A 27,575-nucleotide genomic window follows, 5' to 3' on the forward strand; every position below is an offset into this window, starting at 1 on the left:
CAGATAGATGAATCATCCACAAGATTGATGAACCATTTTTTAAAAAAAGTCCAATTCTTAGGCAATAATTCAATATCCTAATAAGCTTTAATCATGCACAATATGGGGGTAACGTTTGTCAAAATTGAAAATCACAGCCGAGTTAGGTGCATGGAGGTCGTAAATAATAGTCTAGTTGTTGAGAAATGAACAAACAGAAACTATATATGCATTATGAAAAAAAGGTCTTTTTTTATTTTTAAACAGAAAGGGGTGTGAGACGAACGTACAAGCATATCATGTGTTATCTAGTAAAGTTGTCCTTTGTCCTACACCTTCAATGTGTCAATTACATTCATAAAAAGAACAGTATAATACAATGAAATGTAATACAAAACAATGAAGATTCTAATCCATGCATGACTTCCAACAGCCCACCTTGCCCATATCTTGTACTTGAATCTCAGTGACACCCACCATTGCAACTTGTCTTGATTGGCCACAATTGTAGCTAGTCGCATGATCCAAATGATCACGATCAGTTGTAGAATGATCTGCTCGTAGATGGATTCCTGACTAAGTTCAGCACAGGAAAGAGGACCAATTCTTGCAAGTTTCCATTCAAGTACTACTTTGACGAGGCATTTAAAACCAGACGTAAACCTCTTAATCTCGTCAAATCAATCTAACAAGTCTCACTGTACCACTGAGCAGCTTTCTAAAAATAACCAAGGGGAACCCAACTCGAGTTTTAACTGGATGCAGGTAGGAGGATTTGTTCATTTTTTTTTTCTTCTAATATTTAAATTAATTTTACATAACTGGAAAAACAGTCTATAAGACATCAGATTGTCAATCAAATTGAAGAAACCACAGCAGAATCTTTGCCAACTCATTTCATTTTACCTCACCACACCTTTAGCCTGGAGCTATCTATCATCAATAATCGGCATAAGACTAGTTAAGTTCAAGACTCTTGACACAAATGTTTTTTTTTATCAAACCTTTATGCTGTTATAGATACATGTATGTAGAACAGCAGCAATGTCATCTACAATTGCTGAACCAGGGGGGATGAAACTAAAGACCCGCTAGGCCAAACAAAAAACAGGCGGGGGTTCCCCAGACCAAACAATGATACCAGAGACCAGTTGTGAAGCTACAAAAGACTCCCTAGACCTGAAATGAACCAAGCATCTTATGTGGCAGTGGGGGGTATACGTGTAAGTACAATTTTATTGGAAGAAACAGGAAAATTGGCAAAAAAAACACTAGAATTTAGAATAGGTACATCATAAAATAAAATATGAACATCAACCCCAAAACTAACTCTCCACAAAACAGATCAAAATAGCTATTTGGATGTTCCACTGTTTAAACTCTGATTCTAACAAACATTTTTTTTTTGCATTTGTCTTTGAACTTTAAGGAGACTAATTTAAAAAAACAAAAACGCTTCATTTACAAATCTGTGTAAGTCTCCTATTCTTCAATAAATAAGACAGTCTGTTGCGTCACTATTGACGAGTAGCTCACAGATGAGTACGCAGACACATGCGTACTTGCATTTAAAACCTTTTTGAGCATATATTTATAGGGCCAAAACGCGGCCGTTAGCTGAAATCTTGTACATTTCAAAGATACAAAACGTTATAAATACAGAGTGTGTAACAGAAGAGTTGTCGGTAATTGCGTACTTCAAATGCTGATGAGGAAACTCTAGGTTACTGAAGTTGTACAAGATTATTGGTCCAAAGAAACAAGGTCAAAAATGGTCTTGTGCGATTTTTGTTGTATGGTCCAGTAAAAGATGCGATTCTCAACTTGCTGTATCAAGTGAGGGAGTGAAGTACGTAAAAAACGCCAACTCTCTGGGGAGAATTATCGCAGCATGGTTCTATGACAGAAAATATTTAACAATTAATTCAGAGTTTTCAGCAATTTTATCGCAAACTGAAAGAACCACAAAGATATCGTACACCTTCACATCAAATTAAAACTTATGAGGGTCAATGAACAGGGTGAAAACAAACAAAGCTGAAACTGTGCTCAATTAATTTGCAACAAGAGAATAAGGTAAATAGCTAGCAATCACAGTAGATTTCTCAAAAAAAATAACCAAATTACCATACTCGTTCGACTTTGAGCTAGGGGTACTCGGGTCAAGAAAGCTAGTTTTCAAGAAGATAGGCATCGAGCAACCACCTATGAAAAATTATCCAAATAATTCTTGTTCACCATGACCAGATTATGGAGAATATTGCACATCTTCGGAGAAAATAAAATTGGAAATAAGTTGTGTTTTGAAAAACGTAATTTGGAAGTGAATTACTGATTTCTAATAAACGGCGAGATAATTTAAAAAAAAACAAACTGAGTGTCAAAAAAGTATTTAACACTTGTAATACCGTTTACATCCTATGTACAATAGTCACAACTGACGCTAATTATGCAGGAAAGAAACAATGTTCAATGACAGGGTTTCATTACATGGCGGTTCAATTTTGGGGTGTTTTGAGAGTAGGTTGTGGGCACTTAAGTCGAGCACGGGCGTCAAGTCGGACGAGTACAATATTAGTTCAGATAAAACAAATGGTAGAATAGTCATATATAGAAAATTATTTGCATGCTGCTTATTTGACCTGGTAGTGTATTTTACTTGCCCGCCTGGAACCCCATTTTCTCTGCACTTTCAGACCAGGAAACAAAACAAAACATTTTAACGGATAATGTACTTCACATTTCTAGTAGTGTAAATATTAATGTTTGCAGCAAACCGTATTTGATCTATTAGTAGCACTTGGGTAAATGACTGCCTCTATTCAGTTGAAATAAGTCATTTTAGTTAATGATATAATTTATTTGATTTTGAATTTCTGTGCATATCTATAAGAGATGAACCTTTAAGATAGCAAATAAGTAGTTTCATGTACTGTACAGAAACCATATAGCATATGATTGGCAATACAATTCAAAGATATATTTCAATAACTTTTTTCTGAATTGTAGTCACATTACACAATACAATACACTATGATAAGCTGTTGAATTGTAATTATTTTAATTTCATGGTGGGCGGGAAAGTGTCGAAAGTGGGTGGGGGTCACACTGGAGAAATTTCAGGAAAACTACAAACATCGCTATTTTTTTTTAACTGACTATTGGTGCAAAGTTTCGTACATTTTTTACATTTTCAATGAAATGGACAATTTCTCATCGATTACAAGTTTCGATCTCATTCAATATGACACAGCGAGGAAGACAAAACACAAATACTTAAGTGTTCTAAATCCCGTAAAACAATTCATGTCTGGATGCTTGACAGCAAAATTAAATAGACAAATACAGGTCAATATACAGCCCCTTTGAAGCAAAAAGTTGAAATCGCTAAATGATGAATAAAGAAAGCAGAGCACGAGGAGAGACCAATAACAGCTTTGTTTGTTTTATTTACACCCTGTACGTCTGTAACAATGGGTCAGCTGATTACATATATGCAACATAAGTGATAAATTATACCAAATCTTGCAGTCATATTATCCGTTATGTATTAGATGTGGATTCATTCTTTAACCTCTCAAGTTCATGTATCTGTTGTTGTAAGAATAATATCCTGTGAATAAATAAAACCATAAATTATGAATTAATGAATTATGAAAGTGGGTCGGAATAGAGCCATGGACAGTCCAGGGAATGCGTTAACCCCATATTTTGCTTCCCGGACTCCAATTATAGAAGAGGAACCCAGTTTTTCAGACAAGCTGGGGTCCAATCTCTAATAAAGTCTCATCCAGGGTCAAATTTCAATTTCTTAAAATTTAGTAAATGGGACTCGTCTTGCCGAGACACTAGCGCAAACCCTGGACACTACTACTTGTATGCTGTGGGTCAAACAGAAATGAGCAACATTAACTTTAGATCAAAGATGGATGGATGGCAGGCCGGCGGACGGACGGACGGACGGACAGACAGACGGACGGACAGACGGACGGACAGACGGACGGACGGACAGACAGACGGACGGACGGACAGACGCAGAAAATTTGTAGGGTCGGTACCTCACACAGGACCAGCAGTGTGATATTTTCTCTAACTGGACACTTGCAATATTCATGATGCTGTGTGGTGACACGCTCACTATTATGTCACACACAAGGTACAGGGCAACATACATGCAGGTGATGAAACACATTGAGTATACGTACAAACAGCTGGTGATGACTGAATGGGGGAGCGGAGTACACGGAGGTGATTTGATGCAGCTACTGTATAGCACGAGTACAAACTAAACTTGTTTGTTGGAGCTCATATCCTCGGGGGCGGAGCTACATCTCAGACGTTCTACGTTGCTAAGACGCGCATCACTGTACCACGTATTTCTATGGGCTTTGTGCGCGCTGCTGTGGAACGCCGGTGGAAATTCGAGAAAACAACACAAACTCAACTTTGAAGTAATCCTGAACAACCAAATTCATATATGTTACACACGTAGGGCTAATCTTGTTACACTGTTCAGGGGACTCTCAACAACCATCGCAAAGTACCGTTTTCTGGTCTTTGTTTTCACCGCCAGGGTTGCCAGGCGGTAGAAAATGCCCGGATGTCCGCCCCCGAGGATATCAATGTGCAAGTAGTTATTGGATGAACAGACCTACTATAAATTACAGATACTTTTGCAAGACAATGAGGTCAGTCAAGGGAATACCACAAGTCTCATCCAATATTGACCACTGTAAGCAACTTGTTAATTAGGAATTAGTATTATCTACAAAGTAAAGGTCAAGCTGAAATTATAGCACGGCGATAAACAGGCTACTGTGAAGAATAATCCCCCCCCCCATGTACTGTTAACACTTATCAAATGATGAAGTTTAATCCAATTGTTGATGTGATATTTCACACCATGCACCACAGCTGTGAATAATATGCAACATGATTGTGTGATAAGCAATTAACACATAGATGCATGCACACACACAGCATAGCAGAATCAATGTACGCACTGTTCTGTGCAAGTGGAAATCGAAAAGAACTATTGACGGTCCACCAATAATTTAAAATAACAAGTTTTCAGTGAAACATGTAACCATTTTTAAAATATGCATACTTGCAATATCCATGTGGTACTAACACAATGTGTCATAGTGCTACATACTCACCTTTGTTCTTGTAACGTTGATTGAATTTCGGAAACTCTTACTAATGATCTAGCAAACTTTAGATCCACAGATATTTGTGAACTATTCTGACTACCAATAATATGTGCCTCTTCATTAAACCTCTGAGCCTAAGTAATAATAACAGCATGCAAGTCAGTTTATTATGATATTGCGTTATTATTATTAAAAACTCACACAAACCAAAAATTCCATTTTTTGTATGCTGGATTATTAAAATATAACTTATTTTGACAGTGAACACACTTACGTATGTGTATAACGCTTTTAATAGAAGAAGTTTATGAATAAACAGCTTCGAGACCGAGTTTGTGTTCTGAATTTTACTGCTTTCACTGGAGAACTAACCCTGATTTGATGAACAAGCTGTCTGCAACGTACCTGTCTTTCAAGATGTTCGGCCGGCCACCCAAGTACATGATTCGTTAAAGTTTCATTATAATGCTGCACCAACGATGAAGTTAACGATACAGATGACGGTAGTTGTGGGGCTGATGGAAGGTTACTATGGCAAACTCCCGACGTATGGCTACCTATACTCCGTGCAGGACTTGCTTCCCTGTAATTAACAATAAATGATTACTTACATACAGTGTACAAATTCAATGGCTTGGAGGTCATGGATGTTTCTCCTGACATTTTCGTATCCAAATTTATTCATGTTCAACTGTTAATGGTAAAAACAGTGCTTTGTGCCATAAAACAATTATATTTGGGACTATGTGATATGGCTAAGCGACTTATAATGGCATTTTGGTAATAAACAAATTTGACTCCACAGAAAGTTTACATTAAAGATACACAATACTGATAGCATCATAGAATTCAAAATTGCAGTTACATAATAAACATCATCTCCGGGCTTACCGTGATTTATGGCTATTAGGCGAGTCCGAACTTTTCTCCTCATGTAACTGTTGTTTATTAGATAATGATGGTGTGGAAACATGTGTTGAATGCGGTGAAAATTGCGGAGATGACAAATCTGACGCTGCAGACGCTAAAGACATTGGCGACGCTTGATTTGTTGCTGTCAACAAAAGAACACAAATTAAATACAAACCCAGAAGTGAATCAAATTAAATCAAATTGAGTCTCTCTCAGTCTATGGTTATTTTTACACAGCTGCTTGATGGTCCTGTTCCAACTTGCTAGATTAAACTGCATGTAAAGTGATATTAGAAATCTGTGTACTGGTAATCAAAAACAAGGAAGTGTACAGTAAAATCTGCATTAGAATCCCCATCCCTAATGGAAGTCACACCCATTCTTTTTGCCCAATTTATCATTTCCTGAGTGTAGATGCTCTACAAGAAACCAAACACTTTCTTCTGTTGCAATATACCATTTCAATAGAAGTCAAGGCTTCTAATACATATTTTACAGCAATGACAATTTTTCTCCTTTTATTTCAGCTGTCCATAGAGGCTTTCAGTGGGTGTTGTGTTGTAGGTGAGAAGTAGCCATGGGCATGTAATGTTTCTGTATGACTAAAATCACTGTCATTTGGAAACCGAGTAAAGTCTACATAAAAAGAAGAGGAGTCTACTCACCACTTGTAATATTTTTCTCTACTTGTTGTAACTTTTGTTGTAAAGATTGACCTGAAATAACCACACAGAAATGACAAGATTACCGACAATTCAAATGAATATGCAGATTTTGTAATTCCTAATTTAAACTATATGAAAAGCAAAAATTAGTTCATTTTATAGTTCCTAGACTTGACTATTTGTTTTAACTACTTAAGAAAAATGTTGCAGGAAACATTAAAATGCCAAAATTGTGCATGTCTGATGCTGTCATACCAACAAAAGTACCAGGATGTGTGACCTTTAAAATTTCCACTACCAATTTTCCCATTTTCATCACAATTTCAGAAAATAGTTCCATTTATATAATCTGCACTTCCTTCAGAAGATTGGAACAAAAATAGGCACACGTTTTGAGTAATAACTGACAATTGATTCAAATTTTGTCTGTTGACCCCAAAATAAGGGTTCATTTCCAGAAATATTGAAGAATACAAGAAAAAGGTGCAGAATAATTTGAAAAGGTCAAGGGTCATGAAAGTAGCCTATAGCATTAGTTGTGATATCTCTTACCATTATAGGAAAGTTCATCTGTTCTTGGACCCTGTTGATTACTATTCACAACTATTGGTGACTTGGACGACTGTCGATGTAGTAACGGTGATTTGAGTGGATGATGATGATGCTGTGAATGTCGAGAACTTGTTGACTGGGGAGTGGTCGGTGATGACATATCCTGTACAAGAGGGGATTCTGCAAACAAAAGCACAAATAATAAAAAAATTATCCAAAAAATGACAGAGGTGCATGCTTTACTGTAAAGGCATATTAAACCTTTGAAATTCACGCTAAAAATTTAGTACAAATATTTTCACATTTTGTAAAATTTTCACTAAATCTCATTATCATACATTTCTTTTAGTTTTTGATCAAAAGTTTTGTCAATTTTCATCAACATTTTGTGCAGTAAGAAGCATACTGTATAAAATAATTTTGTAGATAGTGCCAAAAGTTGAAAATGGAGCTCTGAAGGTTTTTATCAACTGGCATAATTTTTTGCTATTTCCACTGATAAGTGTAATTTGCTAATCCACATGAACAGGTAGAATTGTAGTTGTACCCCCTGCTTCACTGTTAATTTGTCAACTGAAAACCCAGGGCATATGCTCAAAATAGTGAAATTAAATAACACTGAAAATAAATGGTTTACACTACATCGTATCTGCTCTATTTGTTGTATGTGAATGACACAGGTTTTCTATGGTTACATAATTAATGAATGATATTCTATGATAAATGCAAATTTGGTTGATACAGTATTAAAGGAGAGAGGCCTACTCATAAATGCAAATTTATCCATTTTGCAATAAATTGTACTTTAGTGGATATTTTGTCAGCATATTGCTTTTACTATGAAGCAGAAATATTATGCCACATCTCAAATTGTAGGCTAGTGATATAGGGTGAACAAAATCATGTATTGTTATTGATGGGATACTAAATAGCGTCAACAACTACAATTGTTCTATGGAATTATTCCAAATAGTGATTTTTGAAAAATATTAAGAATAGTTTTTTTTTCAAAATATGTCATTGTAAAACCTGAAACAAAAAATGCTATTTTCTGGTTTTATAGGACAATACCTCAATTATTTTACAAAACAAACCAGTGCAAATGAGTAGGCTTCTATCCTTGTATCAACATTCTTTTGCAGGCTCAACAAACTAATGAACATTGTTATATTAGTAGGGTAGTATGTCTCATTAAAATTTGTGGATTATTTAATCAAAGTTCAGCGGAATCTACAAATCATGCTCGAGTTACTTTAACATGCAGATGTATTTTCAAACTGGATAAATGAACATCATTAAAACAAGTCGCAAAAAGTAATAGTTGCAGTGTAATCTGATTACATCAAACATTTTGTCGGCAATCTCCACCAAATTACACCTATCTGATGTTCGTAATACAAATATTGGATGGTATGACCAGAGCAAATGAAGAAGAGCTATTCACATCTGACACCAAACAGATTAATTTACAACTTTCCTTTCAATGATCATTCCAAAATATATTTATTTCAAATACAACCATTGCAGTTAATATGTCTCAACGAAACAAGAGACGACATCAATGGCCCATGGATTGCGACTTTTGCAAAGAATGCAAGACATTTTCACAAGCAACATATATGTAATATACAGGTAATATTTTTCTCAGAGTGACGTGAATGAAAAGCATAACGCATTGTTGGTTTTCATCAAAGTACAGCTAACTAATACTAGTCAATTTGCAACCTTCAATCATATACAATCCTATCAGTAAAATTTACTCAGTTTTACAGTATTAACAAAGCACTGCAGGCAGTATTGACTTGAGACACAAATAAGATTCAACCAATGTGATGTACGACAGCAATAATTCAGATATCCAATAAACTCACCTATATTATGCCTGTGTAATGACTTTGTTGTTTCTGTCGTCGTCGGTGTGTTACTTGATCTTGAATTTTTATGTTCATGTTGTCTATTACTAGTTTGTTGTGTTGTATCAGACGTTCTTTGTAACGCTGACAACACTGGTTTGTGTTGACTTGGTCTGTCATACGTTGAATGACGACTGCTAGACTGGGTCTGGTGCTGTACAGGCCTGTTAGCATCACTGCTGGAATGCTTAGATTCAATTCCTATCAAATAAATATAGTAACTGGACATTAGTTTGATTTCAGACAGTGTATTTATTTGTTACTTTGAATGTGAATATGTGCGGATTTTTTCATTACTGTTAAAAATTATGACAAAGGTTTCTCGGAATTCTTGATCTAATCCTAAATGTCACTGCTATTTGTACTCAACACCAAAAAACGCAACCAGCTATATTGTTGACTGGATTATTATGAGCCCCTCCAGATCATTACATGATTAGAACAAGTGACGTCAAACCACCTTTACGAGGATGCGTCATTCGGCTTAATGCACTAATTTTCGAGCATTATGACACGCACCAGACACACCATCGCCTGTGTCCGGATATTTCATACTGTGTCAGTAGATACATTTTATTTGGATAACTTGACACGCATAGCAAATGAGCTGACAATGTTGCTGTTTTGGTGATCAGAACAATATGTCGTGAAAAAGAATAAATCAAGAATTCAGGAAAAACCAATGTCATAATTTTTGACAGTATAAAAATTTCTGTCCAAATGTGAATTTAAAATAACAATGCATAGTGTTCGTTATAGGTTCCATTCAACATACTGTAAAATACTTTATTTTTGTTATTTTCACTGAAGAGATGATTCTATGAAAATAAAACCCAGCAATTATACTCTTTTTCTTCTATTTTACATTCCAACTCATCTAAAATTGGTGAAAGACCATACAAAACATCCACGATTTTCTATGTAAAACAAAATAAAAGACAAATCCAGAAATCATGAATCAATTCTTCTCCATGGTTTCTTTCAACACTGAAGTGTTCAGTGGTACAAAATTTAGTGATTTTCCAATGCATCTGCGGCAAAATTAAGTGCTTACAGAAGTATTACTGCCCAAGGGAAGTGCCTCATGCTTCTAAATCAATAAACCAATTGTGAAAGTATTCTATGAAATTGTTAATCATTTCCTGCTTTTTGCGATATCAGATTTTGTTTCTACATACTTGAAAACATACATGCATTCTCAACTTGTATGTTGTTACAGGCCTTGACGTTCAGAGTTGAGAGGGCATTTAGTTTCACAAACAAATTTGCCTCAATGAATGATTATCCATATCTTTCGAAAGCTACCACAAACAAATTTAATTTCATTTTAATTTACTACTGTAAAATACTTTATTTTAGCTGCAATTAATTTTCGCTGAATAGACATTTTTAGTGTTTTGTATGGAATTTAGTTTCACAGATTTTTGACAGTTGACTGAAAGTATTCGCTGGATTTTATTTTCACTGAATCATTTCTTCAGCAAAAATAGCGAAAATTAATTCCAAACAAAAATAAAGTATTCTACAGTATTTTAATTTCACAAGAGTCAACTTTTGTGGAAAATGCGAAGCAGGAAAATTGCGGATTTTTTTCCTTATTAAATATATCGCAGTTTATAAATATATATAAATTGTCAGAAGTTGTTACATTTCAAATCACAATAAAGAGTTAAAATTACATATGCGTTTTTGACAAACCAAATACATTTCCTCCTGACTATGGTTCTTAAAGACTGTAGCAGTTTTTAGGAGACATAATACATTGAGCATTGGCCATCAAGGCAACTGCTTTTTATGTCACCATCAAGTTCAGCCCTGGCAATTTGTGATCAATTTAGCTCCAAACTAGTTTTGTTGGCATATTGGCAATGTGACAAGACTAATCACTGAAGGACCAGTATTTAGTCGTCCTTATTTCTACTTACCCTTTGATCTACTGCCACTACTACTGCTACTAATTGTATGTAAAGTTTTTGGTCTGCTACTGCTGCTACTACTACTAATACAATCTTTTCTCTCTTTGAGCTTTTGAAGCTCTTTGAGTAAAATATCCCTGCAAAGAATGAAAGCATCAGTATTAATTCATTTGTTATACATAGAATAGATTGTCTAACTGACAAGTTGAAGAAAACCTGGTGTCCAACGCATTAAACTGATGACAATATCGCAGATGTTATTTACATCATTAACCCTTGTGTTCTCAGCCTATAAGTACATGGGGATGACAAGGTCATGGTTAAATGTTACAGTTGCACTCTGAAATCATTCCTATAGCTTTATTTAGATCATTATGCAAAATATTAAATGGCACAAACATGTGCAAATGGCATGAAAAGGATTTGTGATGCATATTATTCTGAAACAGAGGCTAATCCTTGCGAGTTTTTAAATATTGGAACGCTATCCAAAGCAGTATTAGAACATGAACTATTAACATTCAGACATGCAAGAGTAATTTCAATGATTTGTACATTTTTACCACAAGTTCAAGTTCAAGTTCAAGTTCAAATTCAGATCATCAAGTCCAAATACATGTATGACCTCAGTGTACAACTTTAATCCAGATAGCATTTTACAACATTTTTTTTTCTAATTTCAACTTGTATCATCCTGATAAACATTTACCAGTTTCTAAGTCATGATTTAATTCTCCCGGAAAATACTCTAGCAGTGCAAATAATATAAATATGAAACATTAGTTGGTCTACTTATTAGTTGTTTATTTAGCTTCCAAACAGCAAAGTCGACACTACAAACAATTAGGCCATTAGAAATGTCAGTCTCTGAATTTCAAATAAAAGAGATATAACAAAATTCTACAAGATCTCATTTTATGTGTTAAAGAAAGTTGAATGATTTGAACTTTTTTTTATAGTTGAGTTTAAAAATACTGATCAGAGGAACATGCGTTGAGAAAAAATTACTTCACAATAATTGACAAGCATCAACAATATAAAACATGAAAATAACCATAATATACTTTTGTGTTTGCTGTAATCTTTGTTTGTGCTGTTTTTATGTTTCACACATAACACAGGATCTCAAGAAGTTCAGAAAATGGGACAATCATCAGATGAAGACCAGCAACAATATCACGACACAATTCACTCCAAAGAAACTACACACGCACTCGTATAGAAAAGTGATTCATAGAAGTGCAAAATCTTGGAAGGTCTGGGAAGGATAGTCAGGATGAAATTCAAGTAATAGAGTTGCATTTCTTTTATCTGTATGGTGACGTACCTCTGTGCCCATTCTTTGGGCTTTTCCCACTGTGAAACCTCAGTTCTGAAGTTATAAAAATATTTTTTGCCAGATGAGCTGATATGATCGGACCACTCAGCACACGCCTTATTAAGCTTGTCCAAAGTCTGAAATAGAAATGCAAAAATCAATGTTAAACATGATATGGATTTATCACTTGAAAGTGAAGTACATGACTGTGCAAATCTGGTGGATGACCAGACAGGGCAAGAAATAAATTGCGAATTCAGGACAAAAGCTGATAGGGAAACACTTTGCAATTTTTTATATGCACTTTTTTTTTTGAGTGAACTCGCCAACAAGAATCAGATCAATTGATGGCAGTATTAATTTGGGAAGAGTAAGTGGCACACCAATTCATCAATGTTCTTCCCATGAAAACATGCAAGTCAAGGCTTAAATCATTAAACAAGAAAAACAATATTATTATAAAGTAACTCATTCGATATTTGTGCAAAAACAACAATAACTGAACTGTATAAAATATCCCTGGCCATAGTGGAAACTTGAAAGTTGTGTCAGCCGTAAACAATCATAGCAGCTTGTGCGTTACCTCAATTAATACAGATCTACCCAGAATGCAGTATTTCAGTTGTTCGACATAGCGTTATGATTAGTATGCCCTCAAAAGGAAAAGCAAAACTGAAATAAACCAATGAGTACATGCCGACCCAAATAAATTCAGCAGCCTTTTTGTTTATGGCTGTTTATGAACAGCGAGGACGCATCTCGCAGAACAACTGTGGAAATCATAGACAAATGTAAAGGTGCGGAAATCAAGCATGGCAGTAATGTTTTTGAGAGCAGCGGCGGCGGCTGAAAAGAGTGGGGTTTCTCAGAGCAGCATTGCGGTAACTTAGGAAGAGGACGATTCATACCATTTCTTACATTAGAAGAACATAGGACAAGTGTCTGAATCAGAAGAACATACTAGCTCAATTCCAGATCCTCTTGGATTTACCTTCTAAAGAACTTGGACTCCATACACTTTGTAATTTAAAGTAGAGCATCACAACCTTAATTTATCCCTGAATGTCTATCTCTCATCATAATCTATCCCGCCTTGTTTTGACTTGTCTAAGCTTCAGAAAGTCAAGTTTAGAAATCATCATCCATCCATGATGAATTTAAAGTTTGAGAGTTGGTCTGCAAACATTGGACCATGTTAGCCTGATAACCTTCCAATTGTTTTGTAGTTTTTCTCCATAACAATTTAGTCATGTTGCTTAGATTTTCCTCACTAACCATGTAAATGTATTCCACAGTGTGTGCAGAAAAACATGCAACTGTCATCTATTGGTCAAAATCTTATTCAGATTATCAGCATCTTGCATATAAATCAGCCAATCAATCTAATGGCCACTCACTGACTGCCAAGTCAGAATCTAGACCACATTTCCCGACAGTTAGGGAGAGTACCCATGAAATAATAGGAAGATAACAAGGGTAAGCCCATTTGTCAGTTTTCATAATGTTTCACAAAGGGTACGTAGCTTGGAGTTTGATACTGAGAGACCAGTGAGCCTGAAGCCCCACATTTTATAGTGTTGATATAACACGTTTCAGAACGCGATAGTTTGATAACCAAGTATTTAAATTTATAACTATTTCAGGTCAACAACTTGCATCAAAAAGACCCAACTGTCACACGCAACGTAATATTACCGTAATTGGTATAGTACAGGTGTGATGGTCCAAATACCAAAATGGCAACAGTAACATAAAGACTTCCCTGGCGGCGATGATAACATACGAACACGGAGTCAACAGATGAGGTTTCAACTGGTACTGGTATTATTATACTCTGCAAACATCAAGTACAATAACTCGGTAAAACTCCAAACCTCCAATAACTAGATACTTAAACTCCAACACAATTCAACGAGATCTCCGATCTGATCTCAGTGCTGAACAACTCCCCTATATATACCCACACTGTCTATAAATAGACCATTACATCAGCATACATAATGAGTCTGGAACTTACTACAAATTTCTAGAATGTTCCATTACCTATTCAACCAGTTTCTAAAAATTCCACCCAGACACAGTACGGTTCTAGAACATTCTCAGTGACACGGAAGTGGTAAACAAGTCGTATGCGACATGCCTCCCCTCTCAAGAATATTATAACATATAATATTACATGACTAGCAACGACGTCAATAATACGAATACGATAACAATTTCAAATAAAACAACAATACAATATATCAAATCGAACTGAGTACATAAATTCGAAAATCACATACAGTAGAATATAATAAAATATGAAACACAGTCATAAACGAATAACATTCTACTATACTGTTCAAAAGTTCCTCAGTCCAGGAATATCCTCAACACGATGATTATATCCTTGCAGAGTCATCGCCCATCTCATCACTCGGTCATTTGCAAACTTGGCTTTATCCATGGTCGACATCAGTAACGCGGGATGGACATTGTGCTGCTCGATGACCAACACCCCGACATACAAAACACCGGATACTACTGCCCTGTCCCACATCAGTATTATCAATGGCAGTGTCATTATCGTTACGCCTCACCTTGTTCTTCGTGGATAACTGTCGATCATGTGCCACTAGGTACTGCTTTGCTATTACTGCCAACTCATCTAAATCTTTGGGTGCTCTTTCTTTAAGATAAACTGCAAGATATTTTGTACAGGCACCAATAAACTGCTCCTTCACCATCAAGTCGGTAACACCATCATATGTTGCTGCAGTGCCTGACAACTCAACCCATTTAGCAAAATAATTCTTAAGCCGCACAATTAACTGGTCAGGACTCTCAGAACTTTCAGGTTTAATTTCACGGAATCGCTTCCTGTACCCATCCTCTGTGAAATCGTATCTTGTCAACAGCGCCACCTTCACACGATCATAGTCAACTGCATCAGTGTCGGACATTCTAGAATATACTTCCAGTGCTCTACCAGTCAACAGCGCACTCAATTTTGAGGCCCATCCATCTCTATGCCAACTCGCATTCGTTGCAAACCTCTCAAACCGCTCAAATTTATTAATAACTATCAAGTTCGTCCTTACCATCCACAAATGCAGGCAACTTTGGTGACTGTGCATCACTGACCACATTTCGTTGACCGCCAAAATCAGCCTGTTGGAACCCCGGCATTGCTGCTTGCAGCTCTAATTTCCTTAACTCAAATTCTCTTTCCTTTTCTTCCGCTTCCAATCATAACTTTTCCTTTCTTTCCTCAATCTCCATTTCCTTTTCTCGCTGTTCTGCTTCCATTCGCAATTTCTCTCTTTCACCTGCTTCCGCTTCTAGCCGTAATTTTTCTTTTCTTTCCTCAATCTCCATTTTCCTCACCTCTGCTTCCCTTTCCTTTTCCCGCTGTTCTGCTTCCGCTTCCAGCCGTAACTTTTCCTTTCTCTCCTCCCTCGCCGCTTGTCTCTCAGCTCGCTGAAAACTCAGTTGCTCCAAAATAAATTTCCTTTTGTCTTCTCCAGTCATTCCCAGTTCATCTGCCCACTCCATCAACTCTTGTTTCGACATATCTATTATCCCGCTGGCCATGTTGTCTTCAATGTCTTCACTGATCCCGGACGACCCCCCAGTTGTCACACGCAACGTAATATTACCGTAATTGGTATAGTACAGGTGTGATGGTTCAAATACCAAAATGGCAACAGTAACATAAAGACTTCCCTGGCGGCGATGATAACATACGAACACGGAGTCAACAGATGAGGTTTCAACTGGTACTGGTATTATTATACTCTGCAAACATCAAGTATAATAACTCGATAAAACTCCAAACCTCCAATAACTAGATACTTAAACTCCAACACAATTCAACGAGATCTCCGATCTGATCTCAGTGCTGAACAACTCCCCTATATATACCCACACTGTCTATAAATAGACCATTACATCAGCATACATAATGAGTCTGGAACTTACTACAAATTTCTAGAATGTTCCATTACCTATTCAACCAGTTTCTAAAAATTCCACCCAGACACAGTATGGTTCTAGAACATTATCAGTCACACGGAAGTGGTAAACAAGTCGTATGCGACACCAACCATTTGGTGATAAATTCGGATGTAGCTAAATCATTGGTGCGCAAGTTTAAATGCTATTTCACAAAAAGTCTGGGACTTTCACTCAGTTGTTGAATTTTCTAAGACATACATCAGATTACTTAAGACGCAAGGGCATTGAATCTAGTTTTAATGGATTCTACTGCCTACTCAGTCAAGACGTTTCACTGATGAAGCAAGGATTGAATTGTGTACCACTATATGGTACAGAAAAGAACTTGCTTATCAAGATGTTAGTTACTGGGAAATTGGTTCTTTTGGGGTTCATCCAAGCATGGGCAATTGAGCATGCATCGCCAAAACTGAAAAACTATTTTGCAGGGTATCAAAGACAATATATAAAGTCTATGGAGGAACAATATATTATAAACCGAAGCAGGGTTTAAAATTAAAAATTAAAGTCAGCTGTCCATTGGAAAAAATCCCAATGATACTAGCAAGATAAAAAAAATTGAAATAAACCAGTCATTTTGGGTTTATCATCATTTTACAAAAACTCTAGAGCAATTAGCATTTTGGAATATCCTATCTGGTCAGTTAGTAAAAACTTGGTATCTTTTATTCAGCTGTTGACAGGTACAGGAAATTTATATATTACATATATATATTCACAGCCTGAACTTTTATTCAGTTGACTTCCTCATTCAAAGCACCAATTAGAAAGCATGCATTCAATTTTGTGTAAAACAATGCACTTTATACACGTGTTGCAAACGCATGGTATATAGGAACCGTAACATGGTATATAGGAACCGTATCAAACATAGTGCTTTACTTATTTGGAAATTTAGAAAACTAAATTCTTTAAAATTTTCTTCTCTTGCAATTTTGTGGGATTCCAGAGATCAGTAAGATATTTGATTTATTATACACGTCTGATAAGATATTGCTATCGCCAATATTTTGAAATTCTAAGAATTGCTTCAGTACGACACAGCATTCTGATTGGTTAATAACAGACTTGACCAGTCAGGTCAGAAGATGTTGCAGGTCAAATCGTGCATAATAACATCATGGAATTTACTTTGCATTGAGATTTTGCCTACAATCAAAAACATTTAATAACGAAGATAATGATGAAACTCATGATTATGGACGTTTGTTTCGTCATTATAAAAATGTAAAAATCAATGGTGACGCAACTTATCAGGCAATTTTTTCACCTAAAAAAAAATCTAATTCCCTTTCTAACCAGGCACTAAATAAACAAAAATTGTCATTTGCATAATTTTTCGAGAGGCTGCTTGAGAGAGGTTGATTTTTGTACCCTGTTAAGTCGGATGAGTATGGCAGTAACATGGTTTAACATCAAAACATATGTCCTCCATAATCAGTCACAAAAACAACCATTTCAAAATTAATTGAATATAGGTAAATACCTCACTGATATTTCTATCATGGTTACTATGACGATCGGAACTGCTATGAGAATTTGAGCCAGCATTTGATTGATGATTAGTTGAGTTTTCTGATGGAGATATACTGGAACCTGCAAGTAAAGAGACATCTTGTCAATGACAAATTATACAAATGCCACATAGACTCCAAAAAAGTTAACTTACTTCCCTACCTGCATAGTTCGACTACGAGTAATTATTAAGATCATTTGTAAGCATTCTGCCTAATAAATGAGGGGCAACAAATTTATTACAATGTTTTGTTTCAAAAGTATTACATAATTGTTGTTAATTTTTAGCTTTTTTAAAACAAAATTTTCTGAATCAGTTTCCATAGGAATTAATGATAAAACATTTCAATTTTTTAATAATAAATACCATTCATTAATTTTGTTATAACTACATGCTTTTTTTACCATAAAAAGAAATTTTGACATAAAAAACCCTTTTTATTATAAAAACAAAAGATAAATTGTTTGAAACATATTTCCAAGTATGTTTGAACGTTTTGCATAAAAGGTAATTTGATGGCCATTTATTTAGTTTAGTAAACAGCAACACAAAACAAGCAGCCTGTCGGCTAAGATAGCTCCGCTGTTAGCAATGCACATTTCAATTAAAGAAGATATTAGAAAATGAACAATATGTATAGTATCAAAGCAATGGGACTTGCTGTTTTCAAAAATATCACTTGTCACCAAAAATGACGAAAATATTCACCAAAATTAGCGAATTAAAGGTATCATTACAAAATGAACAAATCTGAGAGAGGTCTACATGTACCGGTAGTACCTATCAAAGCAATCAGACTTGCGGTCTTCAACAAGAAGTCGAAAATATCACTTTTTATCAAAAATGACAACAAGCAGCCTATCGGCTGAGATAGCTCCGCTGTTAGCAATGCACATTTCAATTAAAGAACTGAAGACATCATCACAAAATGAACAAATCTGAGAGAGGTCCACATGTAGTACCTATATATGTAATATCAAAGCAATCGGACTTACAGTTTTCAACAAGAAGTCGAAAATATCACCTTTTACCAAAAATGACAAAAATATTCACCAAAATTAGAGAATTGAAGATATCATCACAAAATGAACAAATCTGAGAGAGGTCCACATGTAGTACCTATATATGTAATATCAAAGCAATCGGACTTGCGGTTTTTAACAAGAAGTCGAAAATATCAGTTTTTACCAAAAATGACAAAAATATTCACCAAAATTAGAGAATTAAAGATATCATTACAAAATGAACAAATCTGAGAGAGGTCCACATGTAGTACCTATATATGTAATATCAAAGCAATTGCACTTGCGGTTTTTAACAAGAAGTCGAAAATATCACTTTTTACCAAAAATGACAAAAATATTCACCAAAATTAGAGAATTAAAGATATCATTACAAAATGAACAAATCTGAGAGAGGTCCACATGTAGTACCTATATATGTAATATCAAAGCAATTGCACTTGCGGTTTTTAACAAGAAGTCGAAAATATCAGTTTTTACCAAAAATGACAAAAATATTCACCAAAATTAGAGAATTGAAGATATCATCACGAAATGAACAAATCTGAGAGAGGTCCACATGTAGTACCTATATATGTAATATCAAAGCAATTGCACTTGCGGTTTTTAACAAGAAGTCGAAAATATCAGTTTTTACCAAAAATGACAAAAATATTCACCAAAATTAGAGAATTAAAGATATCAACATGAAATGAACAAACCTAAGAGAGGTCTACCCAAGGTACATATACACCAAGTATCAAAGCATTTAGGCTTGTAGTTTTCAAGAAGAAGTCAAAAAAGTACAAGTCATTGTCAATGACACGTCCCCGTTCCGTTCATATTTGAGTGACATATACATTCAAAGCAGATCATGACCGAAATGCACCTGCATATGTACAACACATTGTGCTAAATCTGAACAAAATCCATCCATGCATGACTGAGATCCGGTTCTGGAATTGTGAAAATATGTGATTTTGATGCATTTTCGGCCTTAAAATGGCCATCATTCCGCTATTGTTAAGCAGATCATGAAACAAATGCACATATCTATTTGTGACATGATGTACCATGTGTGTGTGAAGTTTGAACTTGATCAATCCAGACATGTCTCGGATACGGATCCAGAACTGAATTCTTTAACAAAATGGCCGCCAGTCGGCCATTTCGAATTTGATCCGAAAAAAAAAAAAGACGTGCATCAAGGTCCTATTATGTTTAATGTATGTACCAAATTTGAACAAAATCCATCCATGCATAACTGAGATACGGGTCCGGAATGGTGAAAATGTGCGATTTCAATGCATTTTCGGCCTTAAAGCGGCCCCCATTTGGCTATCGTTAATGAGATCATGAAACAAATGCACATACATATTTGTGACATGATGTACCTTGTGTGTGTGAAGTTTGAACTTGATCAATCCAGACATGTCTCGGATACGGATCCAGAACTGAATTCTTTAAAACAAAATGGCCGCCAGTCGGCTATTTCGAACTTGATCCGAAAAAAAAATGACGTGCATCAAGGTCCTATTATGTTTAATGTATGTACCAAATTTGAATGAAATCCGTCCATGCATAACTGAGATCCGGGTCCGGAATGGTGAAAATGTGCGATTTCAATGCATTTTCGGCCTTAAAGCGACCGCCATTTGGCTATCGTTAATGAGATCATGAAACAAATGCACATACATATTTGTGACATGATGTACCTTGTGTGTGTGAAGTTTGAACTCGATCAATCCAAGCATGTCTCAGATACGGATCCAGAACTGAATTCTTTAAAACAAAATGGCCGCCAGTCGGCCATTTCGAACCTGATCCAAAAAAAAAAATGACGTGCATCAAGGTCCTATTATGTTTAATGTATGTACCAAATTTGAACAAAATCCGTCCATGCATAACTGAGATCCGGGTCCGGAATGGTGAAAATGTGCGATTTTGATGCATTTTCGACCTTAAAATGGCCGCTATTCGGCTATCGTTAATCGGATCATGAAACAAATGCACATATATATTTGTGACATGATGTACCTTGTGTGTGTGAAGTTTGAACTTGATCAATCCAGACATGTCTCGGATACGGATCCAGAACTGAATTCTTTAAAACAAAATGGCCGCCAGTCGGCCATTTCGAACCCGATCCAAAAAAAAAAATGACGTGCATCAAGGTCCTATTATGTTTAATGTATGTACCAAATTTGAACAAAATCCGTCCATGCATAACTGAGATCCGGGTCCGGAATGGTGAAAATGTGCGATTTTGATGCATTTTCGGCCTTAAAATGGCCGCTATTCGGCTATCGTTAATCGGATCATGAAAAAAATGCATGTGCATATGTCCCATATAAGGTGTGATGTATGAGTGAAGTTTGAACTTAATCGGTCCATGCATGTTCAAGATACAGGTGATCACGGACGCACGGACGCACACAGGGCAAAACATAAGTCCCCGTTTTCGGACTGCGTCCGAACGGGGACTAAAAACATTGACACGGACGACGACGGACGACGACGACGGACAATCACTCATATGATAAGCTCCGCTCGACAAAGTCGACAGCGGAGCTAAAAATATTCATAGCAGAGCTAAACAAGCAGCCTATCGGCTGAGATAGCTCCGCTGTTAGCAATGCACATTTCAATTAAAGAACTGAAGACATCATTAGAAAATGAACAATATGTACAGTATCAAAGCAATTGGACTTGGGGTTTTTAACAAGAAGTCGAAAATATCACTTTTTACCAAAAACTACAAAAATATTCACCAAAATTAGAGAATTGAAGATATCATCACGAAATGAACAAATCTGAGAGAGGTCCACATGTAGTACCTATATATGTAATATCAAAGCAATTGGACTTGGGGTTTTTAACAAGAAGTCGAAAATATCACTTTTTACCAAAAATGACAAAAATATTCACCAAAATTAGAGAATTGAAGATATCATCACAAAATGAACAAATCTGAGAGAGGTCCATATGTAGTACCTATGTATGTAATATCAAAGCAATTGGACTCGGGTTTTCAACAAGAAGTTGAAAATATCACTTTTTACCAAAAATGAAAAAAATATTCACCAAAATTAGGGAATTAAAAATATCATTACAAAATGAACAAATCTGAGAGAGATCCACATGTAGTACCTATATATAAGTAATATCAAAGTAATTATACTTGCCGTTTTTAACGAGAAGTCGAAAATATCACTTTTTACCAAAAATAACAAAAATATTCACCAAAAATAGAGAATTAAAGATATCAACATGAAATGAACAAACCTAAGAGAGGTCTACCCAAGGTACATATACACCAAGTATCAAAGCATTCAGGCATGTAGTTTTCAAGAAGAAGTCGAAAAAGTAAAACATTGACACAGACGACGTCCAATCACTCGTATGATAAGCTCCGCTCGACAAAGTCGACAGCGGAGCTAAAAAGTACAGACAAATTTGGGCTAGTCCGGTGATGAAAAGGTAAATAATGAATGACTGACTACAATTATTGTTATACATATTATTAGTTCAGTTTTATTTGGGAATGCACCGCGGTAATGCACCAGCAAAACCCAATAGTTATGCTGAACACCAAAAAGGTTCAACTCTACCCTGGATGGCTGTACTGAAAACTTTATTTCCACTAGCCAAAATTCATTCACTAATGGTTGCATCTTTGGGAGAACCTTGGTTATGGTCTCAGGTGCTTGTGTTCGATCGGTCCAGGTTGATACCACAGTCCCAAACATGCATCTTCCTTTGCAAAAATGCATTATATATCAGCATTTGCAATTAACACAAAGAAGTCAAGAGAGACAAATGACATTCAATGTCCAGAATGCCTGGCACAAAACAAGTGAAGAAAAAACGCATGTCCAATCTAACCTTTCATAAAGGCTAGTCTATCTATGACAAGATGTCTAATAATTGACAGTTTCAGCTGGAGCAGCTAGAAGTTTGGGAATCCATAAAATAATGTAACATTTTGGAGACAAATTTTAAGACATTTTAAGTTGTTATCAATTTGCCATTTTAGTAGAGGAATTTTACCATACTTGTAACAGTAGGCTGATCATCTTAGTTTAATACAATTCACACATCTACTTTTTAAAGCACTAGCATTCATTTTTCTAACCTGGCTGGCTGGCTATAGCATGACAACCTAATATCTATTCTTTTGAGTTTTGACATGGCCAAAATTAAAATAAATCTGCAACACAACTTACAATACATTGACATCAAAATGTTCAATGTCGTTATCAATATTCCCTTCAAGTCCTACTTTTTGCAATATTTCCCAGTAAGGAACTTTCAGTAGTATTTTCTGCATTTTCTGCTACAAGTTCTTGAGATGAAATCAACACATTTTTTAGCGTCAAAATATCAGAGGGATACCGGAACACTGGCAGTAATACTACATATTCAGAGCGATAAACGAATATTTAACTATATTACGTTGTATGAAGGTCTGAAGGTCGTGATGAACTTTGGTTCAGAGAATGAAACAAATGATCCACAAAGGCTATACACCTCTTAACCTAACATGATTCTGTTTCTGATAATTATTTCAATAACTCTGCTATACATTTTGATCGATAAAAAAAATATACCAATCAATAAACATGTAATAATCAATACAAAATTTGCAATTATAAATATTATTCCAGGGAAAAAAAGACATAAAACACCTTCCCAAGACAATTTGTTCACAACTCTAAGAAATCAATTTTGCAAAATGTCCATAATGCTGCCAACAGTTCATGAAAATCCTGTAACAGTTGCAGTATTTTCCAGATATTTACGTCAGAAGCAGCTCTTTAACAAGCCAAAAATTTTCAAGCATTTTCAAAGATTACACACAGAATTTTATGATAGATGATTAGAGGATGGCCATATATTAAAATTATGACTCGTCCAAGTCTTTTTGTGTACAGCCCTTCACAATTTATAGGATGACTATTTTAATTAAGTTGCTATGTATTAACAATAATTATATTATACCAGTATATTGATGGTGTTAATCCATTGATTTGATTGGTCCAAACACAAAATTTGCATATGCAATCCATGGTATATTGGCTGATAATGCACGGCTAAACCAAGTGGCCCTGGAACATGAATTGACTACAGGTTTAATACGGAAATACATAAAACCGGTATTATTTGATTTTTAGGTAAATATAGTGGTTAAATTTTAGAAGAATATTGAAAAAAATACTGAATTAAAAACATCTGAAAAGTTATATAACTATAATATTGCTTTTTGTTAATGGTGGGATCCAAGTTGTGAGCGTCGGTCGTTGGGCGATTGTCGTTCGCCACACAAACCTAAACCACCGTCCCTTAACACCGTGAGGTGCCTACACGAACGCCAGAATGCTATGTTCTCAGTGTTGTTACTTTGAGATGGATTGCGAACTTCCAACAAAGAAAACATGATCTTTAACTACAAGATACAATTGAGGGATTTAATGACATAAAAATGCAAAAAACTATGAGTCACAGGCAAAAATGTATGCCACCAATAACAACCGGTGTCCGGTAGCGGCAGCTGACAAAATTGCAGTGCACCCGGGTAATTGTCATCTGTTTCAAAAAACACAGGACAACGCAGGATTCAACGGCGATATATGGTATTGTAATTCTTCACTATGGGTAAATAAATTACAGGAGATAATGAAGGTAATTTCGAAAGCTACAGATTTGTGCCGAGTGTACACCAACCACTGTATTAGAGCGACGGCGTGCAGTCTTTCGGCCGGAGTTGAGACAAGGCATATCATGTACGTGTCACAAAAACGATGCGAAAATCCGATCTTACACCATCAAACGGCGGGGGTTATTGCTTAAGTACTGTATATCATTGTTTTAGTTGTGATTACTGCAAATCCGTTTTGATCAGGAAATGCTTGCAAAACCTTGTTAACAACAGTTTTTCTGCCAAAGATACCCCAAATTCACACAGCTTTTACTTGTGAAGTCACAGAAAGAAAGATTTTTAGTTCTTGACAGATTATTGATAGAAATCTGACTTGAGTCTTTGTTTTTGGAGGAGACAATTCTATTGTATATACTCGCTTTCCAACGACATCAAAATCACAGGAAAAGTTGACGAGTACATTCATTCTATAAACTTCAGAACCCAGTGACCTGTCAAACAAAGCATCACTATTTCCAGTGTTCAAAGTTTTTCACGAACATCCTTTTGCAATAGCAAAACATGATTTACACCTATCAAAATATTAGGCTCACGTAAAGGTAACATCAAAAAAACTAAAATTGTGGACAGTTGCTTGATAAATGATGGTAAAATGTGCAGAAAGCTGTTGTTTCCTGGCAGGAAGACTATTGAAATCATTGAGGACGATGCTGAAATTATAGAAGTAATTTCAATAAATACTAATGTCATGAATGAATCACAGGTTAAGTACTTAGATGCCACATTGGACTTCCTGTTTGAACTTAATAGTAATGGAAAAAACGCTTTCAGGTCAATTAAATTTATCATGGTAATTTCTCAAAAAATAGTATTGGAAGAAATGCTTTTAGGTCAATTTATCATGGTAGTTCCTCGAAAAATATGGAAGTTATTAGTAATTGCCGAGGAAACACTGGTAATGATTGTCACACTAGAGTAAAAGACGTTCTGATATATTTTTATCTTTATCAAGAGATCAACATTTCTTTGATCTAAATTGTATGATAATCAGACATTGAATGATAATATATGCTGCAATCTCAGTTCATATCTGCCACCAGGTGCTCTGTTTCCATACAACAGTACTGTTATGACCTCTAGCAGTTTTGACCCAAGGTTGACACCGAACAAGATTTGACACCTCAGTCTCACGAGTATACGCGATGTAAAATTCCTATTTTGACACTAAATTAGTTGTTCTAAAATTAACTTTGTTGACATGTATCCCATAGTATAAATGTGTTAGCTGGCTTTGTCTATAGTGACAGTTATCAATAAAATAACGTGTGACCTCGACGAGGTCAAATTGACTAAGAATTGCGCGAAATGCTTTGAAGTAAGCTTACCAATCTCTTGTCATAAACTGCAACAGAACAGTGGTCATAATGAAAATCACAACATGACCACACCCCCTTTCCATGCTTTACACCACATTGTGCTTCCTTTGGCATGAAATTGATCAGACGAGAATGATTTTTCTTTTTAACGTTTACAGTGAAAATATTGTTGCAGCAAAAATTGTGCCTCCATTCCCATTGAAAAACAACCATGTTTGGTTGTTTTATTACCTCTCTGTTTAGTCCTTTGGGAGTATGACGATTTACTGCTTGTCTGTGACCCGATTCTCGGGCTGCCACTGTTGCTTCGACTATGTCTGCTACTCGGCGAGTCCGTCTGGCGTACACTTGGCGATTCCTTTCTTCTATCACTTCGTAATTCATTGTAATTTCCAGATTGGCTCTTGGATGGGTTCTTCCCAACAGTCTGAAAAAACAAAGCAGAATTAAATGTTCACAATGCACAACACTTATGATGGATGTAAACAATAAACTTTCATAAACAGTAAATTTCAAAGAAAAATTTCAGGAAAACCAGAACAGAATCACAAAATTAATCCAGTTAATGTTTAGCATGGTTCCTCATAGAATGTTTTTTGTCTAGTATCGGAGACAAATCATAACAGAGCTAATCAAAATTACATACAGGAAGTGCTAGGAGATGACAACCTCACAGGCCATGTAGAGGTCAACAAATTTAGGTCAGTTTTATTTTTCAAATAATTTAGCATAATATGTTCGAAGAATATCCAAAATACAAGGCTGCTTTGCCTTTTCATGTTTATTAGTCATTATTTTGGGGGTACTGATTTTTTTGTTTATTTTCTGCAGTGAAGCAGAATTCGATATAAACAAATCATGTTTTTCATATTTTTTAAATCAGATCGAAATGATCGGATACACTTTCGCTTTGGAGAACGGCAGGAAATGATTAGCAGTGAAGCATGCTGCAGTCTGTTCACCAAATTTTTAGTTCCGATGTAAAATTTTAACAGTGTTTCAATTTTTAATGTGCAGATGTTTTGCACTTGCACAGGAACGCAGCATGAAAGTTAATCGTCTCGTCGCCCTGGTTTATTTCGCGATCTTCGACTACAAACCTGGTATGGATGGGCTCGGTTTCTATCATGGTACCTACAGGAATAAACAAATAAAATATAATTAATATAATGAACCGATGTGCTGGAAATCTAGCTCAGAAATTGCACCACGAAAATGAGAATTATTCTGGGATTCCCTAACAAATATGGCGGATGTTGCCCTGGTCAGTCACAGTTTCGTCAAGGAAATAAATCGATCCGTACCCATCGTGGAGCCTTGGATGTGTTCTTGCATGCATTACCATTAATGCTAGTGTTTATGGAGTCGATTTCAGGGCAAATTAGCCGTTAGGATCTGTAGGAAATTTGACTATTCGACTCCACAACACAAGGCATCTCAATAAGGTGGGGAGGACGCCATGACACATACGGGTATTCTGAAAATATATCGTTACGAATCGGCTACGTTCGGAAAAAAAACTCGGATGTAATGAACGAGGGGTGAGTCTGGTGGCCGCGGAGGGGTCCCCGATAAACAACTTTTTAATACAGTAATTTAGATATTGACGAGAAATGTAC

At 35.8% G+C, this 27,575-nt stretch overlaps 1 protein-coding gene across 1 annotated transcript; it reads right to left on the reverse strand.

Annotated features, from left to right (window-relative positions):
• Nucleotides 1–207: 207 nt before the first annotated feature.
• LOC100376003 (WW domain-containing adapter protein with coiled-coil-like) lies at nucleotides 208–27,436 on the reverse strand. The gene is made up of 13 exons (XM_006812836.3): nucleotides 27,261–27,436; nucleotides 27,057–27,090; nucleotides 26,188–26,383; nucleotides 17,891–18,000; nucleotides 12,418–12,545; nucleotides 11,100–11,227; nucleotides 9,133–9,375; nucleotides 7,262–7,441; nucleotides 6,710–6,760; nucleotides 6,024–6,186; nucleotides 5,538–5,715; nucleotides 5,139–5,266; nucleotides 208–3,592 (listed from the first exon to the last, which is right to left on the reverse strand). Exons 1-13 carry the CDS (start codon nucleotides 27,299–27,301, stop codon nucleotides 3,523–3,525), a joined length of 1,650 nt encoding a protein of 549 aa, XP_006812899.1. The 5' UTR covers nucleotides 27,302–27,436; the 3' UTR covers nucleotides 208–3,522.
• Nucleotides 27,437–27,575: the final 139 nt, after the last annotated feature.

Source organism: Saccoglossus kowalevskii, chromosome 22, assembly GCF_978046115.1.
Source record: "Saccoglossus kowalevskii chromosome 22, keSacKowa6.1, whole genome shotgun sequence".
In the NCBI taxonomy this organism is placed as follows: domain Eukaryota; kingdom Metazoa; phylum Hemichordata; class Enteropneusta; family Harrimaniidae; genus Saccoglossus; species Saccoglossus kowalevskii.